Source organism: Danio aesculapii, chromosome 25 (assembly GCF_903798145.1).
Source record: "Danio aesculapii chromosome 25, fDanAes4.1, whole genome shotgun sequence".
Taxonomy (NCBI): domain Eukaryota; kingdom Metazoa; phylum Chordata; class Actinopteri; order Cypriniformes; family Danionidae; genus Danio; species Danio aesculapii.
This window is the reverse complement of record NC_079459.1, coordinates 31,253,922-31,274,709: the sequence shown is the minus strand read 5'-3', so window position 1 is coordinate 31,274,709 and position 20,788 is coordinate 31,253,922. Positions and strand designations below refer to the sequence as shown.

The 20,788-nt window shown below is 37.2% G+C and overlaps 1 protein-coding gene across 1 annotated transcript in view; it reads right to left on the bottom strand.

Moving 5' to 3' along the window:
* Nucleotides 1-4,120: 4,120 nt before the first annotated feature.
* LOC130219316 (AP-3 complex subunit beta-2) overlaps nucleotides 4,121-20,788 on the bottom strand; it is an 83,208-nt gene continuing 66,540 nt past the window's right edge. The window contains exons 19-27 of the mRNA XM_056451687.1: nucleotides 20,464-20,662; nucleotides 20,204-20,375; nucleotides 18,144-18,231; nucleotides 17,961-18,070; nucleotides 17,496-17,724; nucleotides 15,984-16,068; nucleotides 15,517-15,614; nucleotides 9,638-9,776; nucleotides 4,121-5,474 (exon numbers count right to left, since the gene is read on the bottom strand). Of these exons, the coding sequence (XP_056307662.1) occupies nucleotides 5,324-5,474; nucleotides 9,638-9,776; nucleotides 15,517-15,614; nucleotides 15,984-16,068; nucleotides 17,496-17,724; nucleotides 17,961-18,070; nucleotides 18,144-18,231; nucleotides 20,204-20,375; nucleotides 20,464-20,662 (1,271 nt within the window). The 3' untranslated portion in view covers nucleotides 4,121-5,323. The remainder of the gene's footprint in view (nucleotides 5,475-9,637; nucleotides 9,777-15,516; nucleotides 15,615-15,983; nucleotides 16,069-17,495; nucleotides 17,725-17,960; nucleotides 18,071-18,143; nucleotides 18,232-20,203; nucleotides 20,376-20,463; nucleotides 20,663-20,788) is intronic.

Genomic DNA, 20,788 nt, shown 5'->3' with positions numbered 1-20,788 from the left:
ACTGCTGATGTCCTCATTTCTCAAAAAGCTTTAGGGGTAGGCCAATAGAAAATACAGTCTGTACAGTAGAAAAACAATGAAAACCTATGGCATGTCCTGTTGTGGTTTCTGGCTTTTCTCTTACTAAATCAAGCTCAGACTGGGGTTATGAATATCAGAAGAATATTGGAATATTTCCCAAAAAAGGAGAGACAGCCTGGAGCAGACCCATCTCAGTCTCTCCCCAGGACAAATGCAGTGTCCCTCAAATTTGACTTTCAATATATAATAATACTCCGTTTCACTGTAACCCATCTCTTCCTGAAGCATTAAGAGATGGAATAACACAATACTGGTACAAAAAGGAATACAGATGTTTGGAGATTTATATGAGCAGGGCATACTTATGACATTTGAACAATTGAGATTAAAGTTTTCCCTTCCTGTTAAACATTTTTTTAAATATATTCAGGTGAGACACTATATTACCACAATGCAAAAGGGTAATTTAGGACCTCTCTCTTCCCTCCCAATAGATGCTATCATAAGAAAGAGAAAAGAACCCAAAGGGTTTGTGTCTTATATGTATAACAACCTTAACGATTTGTATGGGACGGATGTGTCATCTTCAAAACTTAAATGGGAGAAAGATTTAGAATGCATTTTTGATCAAGATACTTGGGAACATATCTGTAAAAGTGCCTTAACATTTTCATTTAATAGTAGACATACATTAATACAGTTTAATATTTTACACAGGGTATATTATACACCTGAACGATTGCACAGAATAAGTGATTCATATTCGGAACATTGTTCTAGATGTAAGATTGAGGTTGGTACATTATTTCATATGTTTTGGACATGTTCCAAACTTAAAACCTATTGGAGAAATATAATACAAACTATTAGTAAAATTACCAATGTTAACCTTTTACCTGATCCAAGATTTATGTTGTTGGGGGATGAATCGGTTCTTCTGTTCGATCAAAGGAAAAATTTACGTTTAATTGAAATGGCTCTGATAGCAGCAAAGAAATGCATTGCTGTACATTGGAAATCAGTAGAACCACCAAGTCATATTGTATGGCTTAGAGAACTTTCTACTTATGTTCCTGTTGAAAAAATAATGTTTAATCTTAAAAAAAACTCTTCAATGTTTGAGAAGACTTGGGGTAAATTTATTGAATACATGAATAACTTGGATGTTACATTGACTGAAAATACGGATGGAAAAATATGACACTTCATTGCTTTAATCCTGTATTTGTCATTATTGTTTGTTTATTGTTTATTTCCTCTTAATTTACACATCAGCTCGATGTCTCACAAGTATGTCTGTTTAAGTGTTCTGTCTTGGGAGGGTGGGAAAGGGGTGGAGGGTGGTTAGAAAAGAATGTTTACATGTATACTGAAATGACTCTGTAAATGATTGATGTGAAAATAATAAAAAATATATTGATAAAAAAAAAAAATTTGCTATCCCCTTTATCCTTGCTTCCTCCCACCTTTGTGTTTTCACAGCTGTTTACTGGTTCAACAGGCCTCTCCCAGCTCCTACTCCTTTACGACCCCTATTTAAAGACCCCTCTTCCTGTTGGCCCTTATAATGTACAGATCTAATAGAATCATCACCGTTTTTCCACATACAGTTCACATTTGGTAATCATGACTAGTATCTATGTTTCAAACATCTAAACTGGACTCTTCTCTCCCATACAGTATGTGTCTTTTCAAATATACATGACAGTTTCAACATGTGTTGTATACATTTCATGCCTTTCTGACACAGATGGTTCTCAATGCATCCCCAAGTCCTCTCTCGTGCTCTTTTATGACCCCTTTGCCTTAACCTATCACCTGTTTTCAAAGATATATAATGGCAGATACGTAGGGCCCTCCACTCACCCAATTAAATGTGTCTTCATATAGGTTTAGTAAATAAAAATCTTCTTCAGTCCTCACATTTTACAAAAAAAAAAAACAACAAAAAAAAAACGTGTGTATGTGTGTGTGTGAGAGAGAGAGATACACACAATTTATCTCACTTGTACTCCCCAACAGTGGCGGTTCTAGTTTAAATGGCACCCTGGGCAAACCACACCATATATCCCCCCACAACTCCTGAGAAATAAAGGATTGACTTTTTATAACTCCCAATTCAAACAGCACACAAACAAACTGAAATTTTCCTAATATTACTAATACATCAGGACATTTCTTGTCTTTTTATCTGCAAAGTCATCAATTATATCGTCATATAGCCCATTAAAGTTAACCCAAACCCAGGGGCGTCGCTAGACAAAGCTCTACTGGGGCACGGCCCACCTCAAAAGTAATGTATTGAGAGATAGATCCACGTTTGAGGCGCACATGCGTCAATTTGCTTTCACCAGCGTTGTTTCATTTGCACATAGAGAATAACAAATTTGCCTGTGCAAAAGACAAAATGTGAATGACCCCTAACATCTTTATTCTGGGATTACCACTATAGATTAAAACACTTGCATAAATTAGATCGTATCAAAGCTTTTACTGGGGCACAGCTGATTTTTACTGGGGCACTTTTTTCCCATCGTCTCCCTGTGCAGGACGCCACCCTGGGCGATCGCCCCTATTGCCCATGCCTAAATCCACCACTGCTCCCCAAAAATAACACACACACACACACGCACGCAGGCACGCACGCACGCACGCACGCACGCGCACACACACACACACACACACTCAATAATGCTGAGTTGTTTCAATCATATTTGATGTTGGGTCAAATATGGACAAACCGAATGTCACCAATGACACCTTTTTAGGGGGGGGGGCATATCTGACTGAATGTTGGGTTAAAACAACCCATCAATTTTTGGAATGTATGTGGCATGTTCATCTTGCCACTCTAATAAAATACACAATAAAAATATACTGAGTAATCTTCTGTAAATTGCGCAAAATATGGACAAACCCAGATGTTGGGTTAAATTTGGTCCTATAAATTCCAGAATTTATAGGAGTGTATTCAAAAAATGTTCAAAACATATTTTATTATGGTCTAAAATGTCCAAACAACATCCATCTACAATATTGTACACAATGTAAAATATTTAACGGCAAAACCCCAAGACAACAAACATATTTAAGTTGTTTTAACCCATTTTAATAAGTTAATCAGGTTTAACTAAACTTTTTTAAGCTATACAAAGTTTACTGGATATTTTTAGTCAGTTTGATTGATGTAAGTTGAGCTGATTATTCATTCATTCTTCTTCGGCTTAGTCAGGGGTCTCCACAGCGGGAATGAACCACCAACTATTCCAGCATATGTTTTATGCAGCGGATGCCCTTCCAGCTGCAACCCAGTACTGGGAAACACCCACACACTCATACACTATGGCCAATTTAGTTAATCCAATTCCCCTATAGCGCAAGTGTTTGGACTGTGGGGGAAACCTACTAACCACTGAGTCACCGTGACGCCCAAACCAACTGCAAATAAACCCTAAATAAATCCATATACACAAAAAAAAGACAAGCCGGTCGACGTGTGTTCGTTCTCTCTTTTATTGACATTAAAACTCTTTATAATAAATAGAGATATAATATTCAAACAACACATGATTTTTCCCACAGTCACACAGAGATGAAGCTGGATTTGGTTTTTAACCTCGGGGAGCAGGAAGATCTGGTTTATGCGGACAAGCACATCATCATACAGAAACTAATAATAATAAAAAAAACGTATAACTAACTACTAACGGCGTCTTGACCAGGATAAACGGCTTCAGATTTGAGTCATACGAGTGATACACCAGTCCTGAAGTCAGCAGATTCACATTTGCAGATAGAGAAAAAGAGAGACCTGGTGAAGCTGCTACAGTCTGAGATGAAGGCAGTAAAGTCTTACTGATGGCCGGTGGAGATTTAACCATAATGATCCAGCAGAAATCATCAGATATTACAGTGGATGTTTGATGGGATTTTTCTGGAAACTCGTCTGCTGTTGATGTGTGGAGGGATCTGGGGAAGCTTGTTTCTGTTACTACAGGATTTAAAAGCAGTTAATTTTTGACCTAATCTAATCTAATTTAACCAGACTCGATTGAATGGGCGTAAGCAGAGGTTATCAACTCATAGATAAGAGCTAGTAGGCTTGTACATTAAGGTAGCTTTCTGAAAAAACTAAACACCAGCGAAGAAACTCGACATTAAAACCTCACTGACAGCTAGTGTTTCCGAAGTGTTATTGCAGAGAAGTATGAATGCATGGCAACGCACAAGGCCTGCGCCAATGGTCACGCCGATCACTCGACGCAGAAGTATAAACCAGGTTTAAGTCTCTGATTTATCAGGCATTGCCACAGCAGAATAAACTGCCAACTATTCCGGCATATGTTTCAAACAGCGGATGCCCTTCCAGCTGCAACCCAGTACTGGGAAACACCCATACACTCTCACATTCACAAACACTCATAGACTACGGCCAATTTAATTTATTCAATTCACCTATAGCACATGTTTTTGTACTATGGGGGAAACCGGAGTAACTGGAAAAAACCCACGCCAACATGGGGAGAACATGCAAACTCCACACAGAAATCATTCATTTTTTTTCGGCTTAGTCCCTTTATTAATCTGGGGTCGCCACAGCGGAATGAACCGCCAACTTATCCAGCATATGTTTTACGCAGCGGATGCCCTTCCAGCTGCAACCCATCTCTGGGAAACACCCATACGCACTCATTCACACTCATACACTACGGACAATTTAGCCTACCCAATTCACCTGCATGTCTTTGGACTGTGGGGGAAACCGGAGCACCCGGAGGAAACCCACGCCAACGCAGGGAGAACATGCAAACTCCACACAGAAACGCCATATGTAATTCTGACCTTTAATTCTTGGAATTCAGAGAACACGTGCTAATTCAGTAGCAGAAACAAGCTTTTCATACAGCAGATCCAATGTAGAATGCTACATAAAAAAAATGAGGCCTAAAATCTATAAATAAACCCAGAAGATTTCCCATCCACTGACAAAAGATAATAAAGGCTGCATCTGATCTGAAAGCAAACATTAGTCTAGTGTTTCACGGAGCAGAGTTGAATATAAGCTATTGCCTAATGTACAACGTATTATCTATTGCACATCCTAAACTAAAATGGACACAGGTTTGCGCAGTAATCCTGACCATCTCTACTCACGCTCTCTGATGCCATGCAACGTCAACAGAGAAATGGTTGTTGAATGCTGCTGCTGTTCTGACGTCAGCAGTATATTTTTGATGCTACAAGCCAGATCGCGTTGGAGAAATATCTACAGATGAAAGTGAACTGGTGTACGTGGCGCTCATCACTGCGACAGGGCCTGTAGAATATCCTTCACCAACATCGTGCCGATCACCATCTTCTCGCAGTTGACCGTCAGCTGAGCTCCTGCGCCGTCCTTCATGGCCACGGTGACCAGAACCAGACTCCCGCTGCTCACCGTTTTACCTGCGAATCTGTACACAGGAGCGGAAGGAGGAGGGGGAGGAGGAGAACTGAGCATTCAGAAGATCACAGGCCAGAAAAACACAGGCGAAGAAAGTGAAGAATGAAAGAGTTTGACATATTTAAACAGCTATTTAATTTACAGATTTAATAAAGACCCTTTAAGGCACAGGTGTCAAACTCAGTTCCTGGAGGGCCGCAGCTCTGCACAGTTTAGTTCCAACCCTAACTAAACACAGCTGATCCAGCTAATTGAGTGCTTTAGGCTTGTTTGATACCTACAGATTGGTGTGTTGAAGCAGGTTTGGAAATAAAGTCTGCAGAGCTGCGGCCCTCCAGGAACTGAGTTTGACACCCCTGCTTTAAGTCAAACCCACATACTGTAAAGCACATACAGACGTACAAAACTGAGGCAGATTTCTGTGATATATCATATTGGAAGTAGTTCAGGTGCAGGGTGCGACCTAAGGGGGAGCTCAGGGAAGCTCGGCTACTGTTATTAATACATGGGCTCCCCTGAAAACATGATTTGTGATATATTAGGGGGTCTCAAAAATATTGAGAATGTGTTATTTTGACGTGTGATTTCGGTTTTTGTGTAATGTGATCATTCATTCCTTTGGCTTAGTCTCTTATTTATCAGGGGTGGCCACAGCGGAATGAACCGCCAACTTTTCTGGCATGTTTTGCACTTCCAGCCGCAACCCAGTACTGGGAAAAACCCATACATTCTCACATTCACACACACTCATACACTACAGGTCAATTTAGTTTATTTAATTCACCTACAGCGCATGTGTTTGGACTGTGGGGGAAACCGGAGCACCCAGAGGAAACCGACATGGGGAGAACATGCGAACTCCATACAGAAATGCCAACCGGCCCAGCCGTGACTCGAACCAGCGACCTTCTTGCTGTGAGGCGACAGTGCTAACCACTGAGACGCCGTGCTTCAATCATTCATGCATGATGGTGATTTATACCTGATTCACTTTAAAAAAAAGATAACCACACATGCTATTCTTGTCATAAGCACCAAGGTGTGAGGGCGCTGTGGAGCAATGTCCACTCATGTCAAATAGCCCATTTCCACTGAGTGGTACGATATAGTACGGGTTGATACGCTTTTATGTCTGTTTCCACTGTCAAAAGGTACCAAATGGATCGTTTCCACCGAGTGGTACAATACGGTTTGGTTCGGTACGCTTTAATATTCAATTCCACTGTTAAAATGTATGTAAAAGCAAATAATACCGCACCCCTTTTGGCTCGTTTCTACTGAGTGGTACGATACAGTACAGGTCGGTACGCTTTTATGTCCATTTCCACTGTCAAAGTGTACCTAAAAGCGAACCATACTGAACCACTTTTGGCCCGTTTTCACTGAGTGGTACGATACGGTACGGGTCTACGCTTTTATGTCCATTTCTACTGTCAAAGTGTACCTAAAAGTGAACCATATCCCACTACTTTTGGCTCTTTCCACTTAGCGGTACGATATGGTACAGGTCGGTACGCTTTTATGTCCATTTCCACTGTCATAATGTACATAAAAGCGAACCATACCACACCACTTTTGGCCCATTTACACTGAGTGGTACAATACAGTACGGGTCGGTACGCTTTTATGTCTGTTTCCACTGTCAAAAGGTACCTAAAAGCGAACCATACCCCACCACTTTTGGCCCATTTCTACTGAGTGGTACGGTACGGGTCACCTTTATCAGGCTTGCGTTTCCACTGCCAAAAGGGTACTAATGGTGTGGCGTGGTGTACGACAGAAAATTTTAGTCGACGTCATTCTTGCTCGAGTACATGTCAAAGTAAAGCTGTCCGGTCGTTCACATATCATATGGGAAGCACTTCTCACAAAACAGATGCTTTTTTCAAGGGTCAAAGTAAATTAATGATGAAGGGTAATGAACAAGCACTTTTTAGCGAGAAAGTGAACCTAAACTTTCATGGGTTTTGTTGATTCATTTTCCTTCAGCTTAGTCCCTTTTTATCAGGGGTTGCCACAGTGGAATGAACCACCAATTATTCTGGCATATGTTTTACGCAGCGGATGCCCTTCCAGCCACAACCCAGTATTGGGAAGCACCCGTACACTCTTGCATTCACACACTATGGCCAATTTTGTTTACCCAAATCACGCACGTCTTTGGACTGTGAGGGAAACCAGAGCACCCGGAGGAAACTCACGCTAAACCAAACTTAAACTCTGAAAACTGGACTGACACTGTTTCAATATACCAGAATTTCTATGTTGAGCTGCTTTGACACAATCTACATTGTTAAAGCGCTACAGAAATAATCATAATTTTAATTGAATTGAACACGGGGAGAACATGCAAACTCCACATAGAAATGCCAACCTGCCCAGCTGGGACTCGAACCAGCAACCTTCTTGTTGTGAAGTGAATGTGCTAACCACTGAGCCACGGTGCCACCTAGTTTTGTTCTTTTAGCCTATTTTTAATATTGGTCACACTTTATTTTGATATTTTGGCCCGTTTGCTGAATTTAAGTTACATTGTATCTACATGCCAACGAATCCTCATTAGATTATAAGTAGACTGTTGGGGTTAGGGTTAGTGTAAGTTGACATGTCCCTGTAAAGTTTCTTATAGTCAGTTAAATGTCTGTTGAAGGAGCATGTCAACAAATATTAAGCAGACAGTCTACTAATACTCAAATGGACCATCAAAATAAAGTGTTACCTTATTATTAGCTACAATAATATGCATATTTGTTTTATATTTAGATTGTTTTGTTCATATTTGGCAGTTTACTGACTGTAATTGTTGTAGGCATATCTCAAAATGTTGAATTTTGTTTTCAGAATTGGGGGCTACATATTACAAGTTCTGACTTTCTCTCCTGGAGTGAACTCTGGTATTCTTTAAAATGTTATAATAACTTTTAAAAACGTTGCTATTATCATTAGTTATCATCTTTGGTGTGGACAGCCTTGTCCCTAATAGCACATTGGTGTGTACTCTGGGCTGGATTAACCAATGAGTATTATGGGCACAGGCCAAGGGGCGTGTGCGCATTTGGGGTCCCTGCGAGGGGGGCGGGTATTGAATGCCGATTTTGGAGTGTCTACTTAGGCTAAGAGCAAATAGCACACCTCGTTGAAATGAACTAATTAGGTGATTCTCGCCCATCACCGTTTGATTGACAGAGACAACATAACTAAAGAGCGCTACACAGCAGCGTGAGTGGCGTAGCTCGTAAAACGCATGGCATCATGTTTTGACGCAATCGATCATGAGGAACACGTTCTTTTTTTCTCCATTGCATATTAGATTTGACCTACTCTTCATCACAAGGAAGACAAGTAGGAATCATTAATAAGTGTGTGTATTATGGAGGACTCATAGAACTTCATAGAACTGGATTGGAGAGGTGCTATATCCAAATCATTTGCATTATAAGTTTGTAGAAGTCATACATTAAAAATACCCTTAAATGTAAATTTTTAGTATTGCTTCTGTGAACTTGAACAAGTATATTAAAATCCATTCATTTATTTTTCAAAGTGTGCTTTAAATGCTTTAAAAATAAGTTAAATCTTTGTGGACTAGAAATATATGAACTGTATATCACTTATTTTAAAAATGCATAATACATTATGATTAAATTTATTTTTAAAATATTAATTCAACTATAGGGGTGCGGCTAGGTAGGGGGCCTACAAGACATTGTGCCCAAGGGCCTCTGAATTCTTAATCCTGGCCTGTGTGTACTCCATCTATAAGAATATCAGGCATCACATTTGTCGTCACTGGCTTGCATGGTTCGGGATCTGTAGAGCTGCGCATCGTTGGATTTGCCCTTCAATATTTGGACTCTCAGGAGTGATTATTAAACCACACTGAACTGAGCTAAACTGAACTGAACTTAAACACTACAAACTGAACTACACTGTTCCTATTTACTGTGACCTTTTATGTGAAGCTGCTTTGACACAATCTACATTGTATAAGCGCTATACAAATAAAGGTGAATTGAATTGAATTGAACATTTGTCATATTTTGGTTTCAAATTACACTCATATCACCTCAAAACAGCAGTCGGCCACATATCAGTCAATGCATCATTATATTACGACTGAATGGTCATTAGAATCTCGATTTTGGACAGGGTGTATGGGTGTATGTTTGTTACCTGCACTCTTTATCTGAACCGCAGGGAACTCTGCTTAAGTTGGCAGTGGCTGTGACTCTCTCAACGATGACGTGTTCATTCACACACTTGTCTCCCAGCGTCAACTTCTCTGAGATCTCATTCATTCCCATCAGTTTGCCTGCGAAAGGAGACAGAGGGCAGATTAAGGTTTCACCAAACAGTCTGGGCAAGAATCACAGGTCCATTTTTGATCTTAAAGGGATAGTTCACCCAAAAATGAAAAATTACCCACTATTTACTCCACCCTCAGGTGGTTTTCAAACATTTATGAGTTTCTTTCTTCTGTTGAACATAGAAGATTATATTGTGAAAACTGGTAACCATTGACTTCCATAATAAAAAAAACAAATGCTATGGAAGTCATTGGTCACAGGTTTTCAACATTCTTCCAAATATCTTCTTTGTGTTCAACAGAAGGTTTTGTAAGCGAGTAAACGAGCTAACGATGACAGAATTTTCATCTTTGGGTGAACTATCCCTTAAAGTCTGTAAAAAGTAGGCAGCAAAAAATATTTTTCCCAGGTTTAAAGCAGCACTGCAGACATTATAGTGTAAATAGAAAATAATTCAATGTAAGTAAATAAATAGCATTGTTAGCTAAGCGGCATGCTAAAGTCAGTGCATGAGTCGGGTCGAGGTGTATTTACTGTCCACAAAAACAGTTTGAATGCAGTTAATTCTAAGCTTCCGTATAAGTGCTGGTCTTGAGTGTGCTGGAGAGTCGTGATCTTTCAGGGCCGATCAGACATATTCAGTGTTTCTGAAGCTCAGATGCACATACTGTTACCTTGACATGCTGTGAAGAAATGCATAGTCATGGTAACAGTCGCCAAGGCAATAACTGGAGACTGTGGTGAAAGGGAGGGAGGCAGACGGAGGGGGTGTGCAGCTAACAAAAATGAAAACAAATATTCTGCTAACATTCCCATTAAGTTATATAAAACGTGCCAAATGTCCAAATGTTTTGCTTTGTAACACATTTGTTAGAGGGATAGCTCATCCAAAAATTAATATTGTCATCATTTACTTAACCTGGAGGTGTTTCAGGAGTTTCTGACTTCAGTCAAACACATATGAAGATGCTTTGGTAGCCAGATAGTTGATGGTGTCCATTGACTTCCATAATATTTTTTTCCCATTGACTTTCATAGTATTTTTTCTCAAAGACTTCCATAGTATTTTTTCCCCATTGAATTCCATAATATTTTTTCCCCATTGACTTCCATAGTATTTTTTCTCAAAGACTTCCACAGTATTTTTCCCCATTAAATTCCATAGTATTTTTTTCTCAAAGACTTCCATAGAGTTTTTTCTCAAAGACTTCCATAGTATTTTCCCCATTGAATTCCATAGTATTGTTTCCCATTGACTTCCATAGTATTTTTTTCTCATTGACTTCAATAGCATTTATTTTCCACTGACTTCCATAGTATTATTCCCCATTGACTTCCATAGTATTTTCCCCATTGACTTCCATAGTATTTTTTCTCATTGACTTCCATAGAATTTTTTTCATTGACTTCCATAGTATTTTTCCCATTGACTCCATAGTATATCTTTCCCATTGACGTCCATAATATTTTTCCCCATTGACTTCCATAATATTTTCCCCACTGACTCCATGGTATATCTTTCCCTTTGAATTCCAAGGTATTTTTCCCATTGACTTCCAAAGTATTTTTTCCCCATTGAATTCCATAGTATTTTTCCCCATTAACTTCCATAGTATTTTTTTATTGACTTCTATAGTATTTTCCCCATTGACTCCATAGTATATCTTTCCCATTGACGTCCATAATATTTTTTCCCCATTGACTTCCATAGTATTTTCCCCATTGACTCCATAGTATATCTTTCCCATTGAATTCCATAGTATTTTTCCCATTGACTTCCATAGTATTTTCCCCCATTGAATTCCATAGTAGTTTTTCCCATTGACTTCCATAGTATTTTTCCCCATTGAATTGCATAGTATTTTTTCCCATTGACTTCCATAGTATTTTTCCCCATTGAATTCCATAGTATTTTTTCCCATTGACTTCCATAGTATTTTTTCCCCATTGAATTGCATAGTATTTTTTCCCATTGACTTCCATAGTATTTTTCCCTATTGAATTCCATAGTATTTTTTCACCATTGAATTCCATAGTATTTTCCCCATTGACTCCATAATATATTTTTCCCTTTGACTTCCATAATATTTTTTCCCCTTGACTTCTATAGTATTTCTTTCCATTGACTTCCATAGTATTTTTCAGTACTATGGAAGTAAATGGGTGCCATCTGGTTGACAAAATATTTCAAAACATTTGCATTCAACAGAAAAGAGAAACTATTTGATTTGGAACAGCTTGAGAGTAAATAAATGCTAGAATTGACATTTTTGATGAACTGTCCCTTTAAGGGTGTGTTCCATTTCATCAGTTGGTAACCATTTCTAAAATTACTCTTTTGGAACATTTGGAACATCACGTTTGAATGTTTTCTGAACTTTCTGAAAGAACTTTCTATAACTTTTTAAAAATAATGTAGCATTTTCCAACTACTAATAATTGTAAACAATACAGCGGGGAAAAAATTCATTGAACAAGTCACCATTTTTCTCAGAAAACACATTTATAAAGGTGCTGTTGACTTGAAAATTTCCCTGGATGTTTGAAACAACCAAAGAAATCCATATATGCAAAGAAAACAAATTTAATTAGTTTACAAATGAAGTTATATGTAATAAAATGAAATGACACAGGGGAAATGTATTGAATAAATGAAGAAAGGAAGGTATAGAAATGCAGTGAAAGCTCAGACAGCAGCTGAAATCTCTAAGTAGTTTTTTCAGCAACTCTCTGCCCTTCCTTATTGTAAATGAATATTAGCTGCTTCAGTTCAACATCTACATTAGCAGGTTGATAAAGATGGAACCATTTCAGCAAGACAATGATCCAAAACACAGCCAAGGAAAAACTCAAATGCTTTCAGAGAAAGAAAATCAAGCTGTAGAATGGCCCAGCCAATCACCTGACTTGAATCCAATAGGAAATACAAAATAAAGATCAGATTTGATAGACGAGACCCACAGAACCATCAAGATCACACTCTGTTGAAGTCTGTGAAAAACTCACACCTGTGCAACGCACGTGTCTTCATTCTCCATATGAGAGGCGCCTTTAAGCTGCCGTCAGTAAAAAAGCCTTTTATATAAAGTGTTATATATATTTCAGTAGTTCAGCACTTTCTCCTTGTGTCATTTCATTGTTATTAAACATCACTCATTTTTCAGATGTTTGTGTTTTGTTTTATTTATATGTTCGTGTTGTTTGGGTTTTTACCAAAATCTGGTTCAATTCCATGTCAACAGCTCCATTAGAAATATTCCTCCCAGGAAAAAACATGACGTGTTCAATACTTATTTTCTCCACTGTATGTAAACAACCTTTTTTGTGTAAATGTTTTAATGACATTCATTAAGAGCAGATAGCTCTTAGTTACATTTGTGTGAGGACCTCTGTTCAGAGAACGTTCAGTGTAAGCTGGTTGTGTGTGTTTGTATAAATAAAATCAGGGGCTAAGGGGTATATATGCGACTAAGTGCTATGCTAATTTGTCTACATTAGAAAAAAACTTACCATTTAAAAGATTCTCTAATGAACAGCATCAAAATAACCCAGTCGAAGAGGAAAAGATGAGGATGGTAAACTAATTTGTTTCAACAAAAACATTCATACTGTAGGTTAACCCAAGAAACATGTTTAAAGTTAACTGTTAGCAACATGCTAACTAACAAACACTGAATTCGAAATCGCACACTATTTGCATTATGTTAGGTGTGCTAGATTCGTTCGGCACATGGATACTCCTTCTAATGAATTATTTAAGTAGGCAACATCTTTAAAAAGGTATTAGCCACTTCATGCAATAATGGATTAAAAATGTACTTCAAGCTAATGTGCTAACATTAAATCACTAACTATCTGTACTATGAAGTGTGCTAGATTCATTTGGCACATGGATACTCCTTTTAGACAATGTCTTAAAATAAAATAATAGCCTTTTTGCAACGGTGGATTAAAATGTACTTTATGCTAATGAGCTAATTCCAAATCGCACACTATTTGTACTATGAAGTGTGCTAGATTTTTAGTACATGGATACTCCTAGTGAATTATTTAAGTAGGCAATATCTTTAAAAAGGTATTAGCCACTTTATGCAATGGTGGATTAAAATTGTACTTCAAGTTAATGAGCTAATGCGCTAATTCCAAATTGCACACTATTTGCACTATAAAGTGTGCTAGATTTATTTGGCACATGGATACTCCTTCTAGTGAATTAAGTAGGCAGTATCTTTAAAAATATATTAGCATTTATGCAACCGTGGATTAAAAATGAACTTCAAGCTAATGCGCTAATGTGCTAATTCCAAATCGCACACTATTTGCATCATGTTAAGTGTGCTAGATTCGTTTGGCACATGGATACTCTTTGTAGTGAATTATTTAAGTGGGCAATATCTTTAAAAAGGTATTAGCCACTTTATACAATAACGGATTAAAAATGTACTTCAAGCTAATGTGCTAACATTAAATCACTAACTATCTGTACTATGAAGTGTGCTAGATTCATTTGGCAAATGGATACTCCTTCTGATGAATTATTTAAGTAAACAATGTCTTCAAAAAAATAATGGCCTTTATGTTACGGTGGATTAAAAATGTACTTCAAGTTAATGCGCTAATTCCAAATCGCACACTATTTGTACTATGAAGTGTGCTAGATTTTTTAGTATATGGCTAATCCTTCTAGTATATTATTTAAGTAGGCAGTATCTTTAAAAAGATATTAGCCTTTATGCAACGATGGACTACAAATGTGCTTCAAACTAATGAGCTAATGCGCTAATCCCAAATTGCTAACTATTTGCACTATGGAGTGTGCTAGATTTTCTTTGGCACATGGATACTCCTTCTAGTGAATTATTTAAGTAGGCAATATCTTAAAAACTTTATGCAATGGTGGATTAAAATTGTACTTCAAGTTAATGAGCTAATGCGCTAATTCAAAATTGCACAATATTTGCACTATAAAGTGTGCTAGATTTATTTGGCACATGGATAATCCTTCTAGTGAATTAAGTAGGCAGTATCTTTAAAAATATATTAGCCTTTATGCGACCATGGATTAAAAATGTACTTTAAGCTAATGTGCTAATTCCAAATCGCACACTATTTGCATTATGTTAAGTGTGCTAGATTCGTTTGGCACATGGATACTCCTTCTAGTAAATTATTTAAGTAGGCAATATCTTTAAAAAGTTATCAGCCACTTTATGTTTACTTAAAAGCTAATGCTAACAGAACACAAGAAATGGGCTTAAGGTATCGAGAGGGAATATTCTGGCTAAATAACTATGCTGTTTTAGAGCACAAAAGAACTGTGAAAATGTGGATTGGGGCTTGATAAATCCCAGGAAACCTAAAAATGAGGCCATGTTTGATGAATAATAAGGCGCAGAACTTTCCTTCTCATTTCAGCTCTTGAAAACAAATGTCATGCTTCTGCATAGGCAGAGAACAAGAGATGTTTTTTTTTTTTTTTTAATTATTATTTTTTAGGACTTTTCACCTTTATTAGATACGACAGTAGAGAGTATTGACAGGAAAGCATGGGGAGCAGAGAGAGGGAAAGGATCGGCACAGGACCGCGAGGCGGGAATCGAACTTGGGTCACCGCGAGCACCGGAGTGCACGTGTCGACGCACTAACCACTACGCCGCTGGCGCCGACAAGAGATGTTTAATGAAAATGGAGCAATAGTGCGCAGGCCTGTACACGATTAAATATGAATGGCTGGGGTTCACTAACCTTGCTCCTTCTTAAAGTCGTTTTCCGTCAGAAACGCTGGAGTCATGAGCTCCCCGACGGGTGGCTGGATTGAAACGAAGAACTTACGGGTGTGAGTACTGAAACAGAGAATTTAAAAATATATATATATATATAAATATGTGTGTGTTTGTGTGTGTTATATTCACAAAATGTATTCATTTATTCATATTCATCTTTATATATTTTTCATTCAAATATATTAATTATGTATTCCATCATTACTGTAGTGCATATTAAATTAGCATTTATTTCTAAATAAAAAATGTAAAACATACATTTACTGAAAACATTTCAGATATTATATTTATGTGCTTTAGTTTATAAGCAGTGGGCAACATTCAGGAAAACCTCAGTTATGTTTACCGTCGGTATAATGTAACATCATCATACTGTAGATGGATGTGAGGAAGCAGAAGTGTGTAATTCAGCTGCCTTTAAACACTCACCACAGCTGGAAGTTTGCTGCTTGCGTAGAATCGCAGAAATCTATTCCCATCACCACGGTAACAGATTCATTTGCAGCTAACACCTCTGAAAGTACAATGCAGACGATACAAAAATAAAGTCACAGAAAAGCGCCTACACAGAAAGTGCCCAAGGTTAACCTATTGTTAATCAGAAATAACATGTTGGTAACGATGCTGACACAAATTCACAATTTGCTAACAACATTTAGTATGTTGCTAGCATGTTTCTAGCATGGATAATGTTGCTAATGGATGCAACTAACATGAGTTTGCTAACATTAATTAGTAGTTGCTAGCATGTTTTAGCATGGCAAATGTTACAAACGGATGCAACTAACATGAATTAGCATGTTTCCAGCATGGATAATGTTGATAACAGATGCAACTAACATGAATTTGCTAAGCTGAATCAGTATGATGCAAGCATGTTTCTAGTATGGATAATGTTGCTAACGATGCAACTAGCATGATTTTTTTTCACATGAATTACTATGTTGCTAGCATGTTTCTAGCATGCATAATGTTGCTAACAGATACAACTAACATGAATTTGCTAACACAAATTAGTATGTTGCTAGCATGTTTCTAGCTTGGAAATGTTTCTAATGGATAAAACTAACATGAATTAAAATGTTTCTAGCATGGATAATGTTGCTAACAGATGCAACTAACATGAATTTATTAACATGAATCAGTATGATGCTAGCATGTTTCTAGCATGGAAAATGTTGCTAAAGGATACAACTAACATTAATTTGCTAACATGAATTATCATGTTTCTAGCATGGATAATGTTGCTAACAGATACAACTAACATGAACTTATTAACATGAATTAGTATGTTGCTAGCATGTTTCTAGCATGTTGCTAACAGATACAATTAACATGAACTAGTATGTTGCTAGCATGTTCTAGCATTGAAAATGTTGCTAACAGATGCAACTAACATGAATTTGCTAACATGTATTATTATCTTTCTAGCATGGATAATGTTGCTAACAGATGCAGCTAACATGAATTTGTTAACATGAATTAGTATGCTGCTAGCATGTTTCTAGCATGGAAAATGTTGCTAACAGATGCAACTAACATAAACTAGTATGTTGCTAGCATGTTTCTAGCACGGATAATGTTGCTAACAGATGCAACTAACATGAATTTGTTAACATGAATTAGTATGCTGCTAGCATGTTTCTAGCATGGATAATGTTGCTAACAGATGCAACTAACACGAATTTGTTAACATGAATTAGTATGCTGCTAGCATGTTTCTAGCACAGATAATGTTGCTAACAGATGCAACTAACATGAATTTGTTAACATGAATTAGTATGCTGCTAGCATGTTTTTAGCAAGGATAATGTTGCTAACAGATACAACTAACATGAAATTTGTTAGTGGCTATAGCACGGTTTGCTGGTTTCTGATGTTTATATTTTGCTAATTATTTATGTGTGGAGGTTTAAGCTCCTACTGAGGCGGTTTTCAGACCTATCTCAGAGAACTCTCGGATCCTCATGCCGGACTGCAGCCGCGGCTCCTCGATGTGCAGGTTTTTGGTCTCGGAGTTGGTGTTGTTGGTGAACTGGATCTGGACAGCCACCATGTTGGGGTCTGGACTGAAGGGCTGCCGACTGAAGCAGTACTCTACCGCTAGACCCTCGCCTGTTATACGGTGCAAGAGCTCGTACATCTTTATTGAACCAGACGGTGCGATGGTCTGCATGAAAATGGGGGGAAAATAGTTCATTCAAATGCATTATACACTCCTTACTCTAGCACTTAATCTTCATACCAACAAACTAGCGTAATTAGTGTAATTAGCACTTCCTGTGTGTATTGCCTCTTCTTGTTGAATCGCTGAATGCCTCCTCAATTGTAAGTTGCTTTGGACAAAAGTGTCTGCTAAATGACTAAACGTAAATGCATTGGTTTTTTGGTGCTTGCAGGACTCACTGTAGGGGCCAGAATAGTGTCGGTCAGTGACAAACCCTCCAGATCGGACACCAGACTGCTGGACAAGAAGTTAACCGGAGTCACCGGAGCCGATGCTGGAGATGGTTCAACTGAGAAAGACAGATTATACACGTTTATTTTCAGCCATTAGAGTCTCTGGTCTTGTACGCTGGTTTTACTCACAGTCATCCAGATCCAGCAAAGACATTTCTTTAGTCTCCTTCTTGCTCTCTTTTTTGGATGGTTTGGGAGGTGGTTTTGATACGGCGGTCTGAAGGAAACAAGACAAACGAATGCATGAAATATCTGTGCTTATGCAAATCATAGTTTCATTTATATACTATGTATTGTGTACAAATATTGACTAAATTGTGAGCTAGTGCTGCACTGTAGACTAGTCTAAATTCTTTTATATACTTTTATACTGGTACTGTTTTTATTAATATTATGAATTTGTTTTATTTATTAATTTTTTTAGTTTAATAAAAAAGTTTTCATTAAGAATAATAACCCTGACATGTTGAATAAGAAGTTTCCTGCATGGCATCCTATGTAGCCAACTACATTTTTCCATAGACAAAACATTGTGGTCAACACAGCACATAATTGTCCATACAAACAAAGTTTAGTATCCTTAGGCTACTATTTATACTACAACCCCAAAACAGAATAAGTTGAGACAGATCGGAAAAAGCAAATAAAAAAGAAAGCAGCGATTTCTAAATTAACTTTGACTTGTATTTCGCAACACATTTAAAATAAAGTCGGAACAGGAAAGCATTTACTATTTTGTAAGGTTGCCATTTCTTTTCACAACACTTAAAAGACATTTAGGGACTGAAGACACCAAGTGATGAAGTGTTTCAGGTGTAATTTTGTCGCATTATACCTGCAAAGAAGTCTAAGGGTGGGCAACAGTACAGGATCTTCATTGTCGCATTTTGAGCTTCAAAATGCGCCACATATTCTCTATTGGACTGCAGACAGGCCAGTCAAGTACCTGTATCCTCTTCCTAAGCAGCCAGAACTTTGTAACATGTGCAGAATGTGGCTTTGCATTAGTAGGTAATATTCCATTCAGTATTGTATGTAGTATTCTAAACTATCGATTCTAGTTAGTAGGCAAGTATTCCATTCAATATTATATGTAGTAGGCTAGTATTTGAATCAGTTTTATACAGTATTTCATATTTTTTATTCTAGTTAGTAGGTAATATTCCATTCAGAATTTTATATAGTATGCTGAACTATCAATTCTAGTTAGTAGGCTAGTATTCCATTCAGTATTTTATATAGTATTCTAAACTATTGATTCTAGTTAGTAGGTAATATTCCATTCAGTATTTTATATAGTATTCTAAACTATTGATTCTAGTTAGTAGGTAATATTCCATTCAGTATTTTATATAGTATTCTAAACTATTGATTCTAGTTAGTAGGTAATATTGCATTCAGTATTTTATATAGTATTCTAAACTATCGATTCTAGTTAGTAGGTAATATTCCATTCAGTATTTTATATAGTATTCTAAACTATCGATTCTAGTTAGTAGGTAATATTCCATTCAGTATTTTATATAGTATTCTAAACTATTGATTCTAGTTAGTAGGCAAGTATTCCATTCAGTATTTTATATAGTATTCTAAACTATTGATTCTAGTTAGTAGGCTAGTATTCCATTCAATATTGTATGTAGTATTCTAAACTATCGATTCTAGTTAGTAGGCTAGTATTCCATTCAATATTTTATGTAGTAGGTTAGTATTTGAATCAGTTTGATATAGTATTTCATGTTTTTTATTCTTGTTAGTAGGTAATATTCCATTCAGAATTTTATATAGTATTCTGACCTATTGATTCTAGTTAGTAGGCTAGTATTCCATTCAGTATTGTATGTAGTATTCTAAACTATTGATTCTAGTTAGTAGGCTAATATTACATTCAATATTATATGTAGAATTCTGAACTATCGATTCTAGTTAGTAGGCTAGCATTCCATTCAATATTATATGTAGTATTCTAAACAACCAATTCTAGTTAGTGGGCTAGTATTTAAATCCATTTTATACAGAATGACTTATTTCTTATTCTAGTTAGTAGCTAATATTCCATTCAATACTATACATAGTATTCTTTACAATCAATTCTAGTTAGTAGGCTAGTATTCCATTCAATATTATATAGTATTCTATACTATCGATTCTCATTAGTAGGCTAGTATTCCATTTTAAACTGGTCAAACCTTCTTCTTCCTGATGTCAGTGTCCGACTCAGACTCCTCCTCTGACTCCTCCTCCGACTCCTCCTCCTCTGATTCGCTGCTCTCTGATTCGCTGTCTGATTCTGACACACTTTTTTGATTCTTCACCATCTTCCTGCTTCGTTTCCTGTCCTCTGCACCACTGCTCTGCTCACTGTAGAGATAATGAAGAAGAACAACATGATGAAAAGAGAAAGAAACTGATTCAAACATTGGCTGGTGCAAGTCTGTGGATGTTGTACCTCTCTGCACTCTCCTCCACCGGCTTCTTAGTTTTGGTCTTTTCCAGTCTTTTCTTTTTTTTCTTTTGATCCTCTTCGTCTTCCTCTTCTTCCTCAGATTCACTCTCTTCTCCGCTGTCTTCGCTCTCTGAAGCAGATCTGGCGGATCTGCTTTCTTCACTGCCGCTTGCGCTTTCTGACCCGCTGCCTGAATCTGATTCTGTAGAGGGAACGAGCAAAAAATTAATAAATGCATAAACAAATAAATAAGCAAATAAATAAATAAACAAATAAATAAAATCACACTGCTTAGAGGAAGAATTAGCGAAAATAAATAAATAAATAA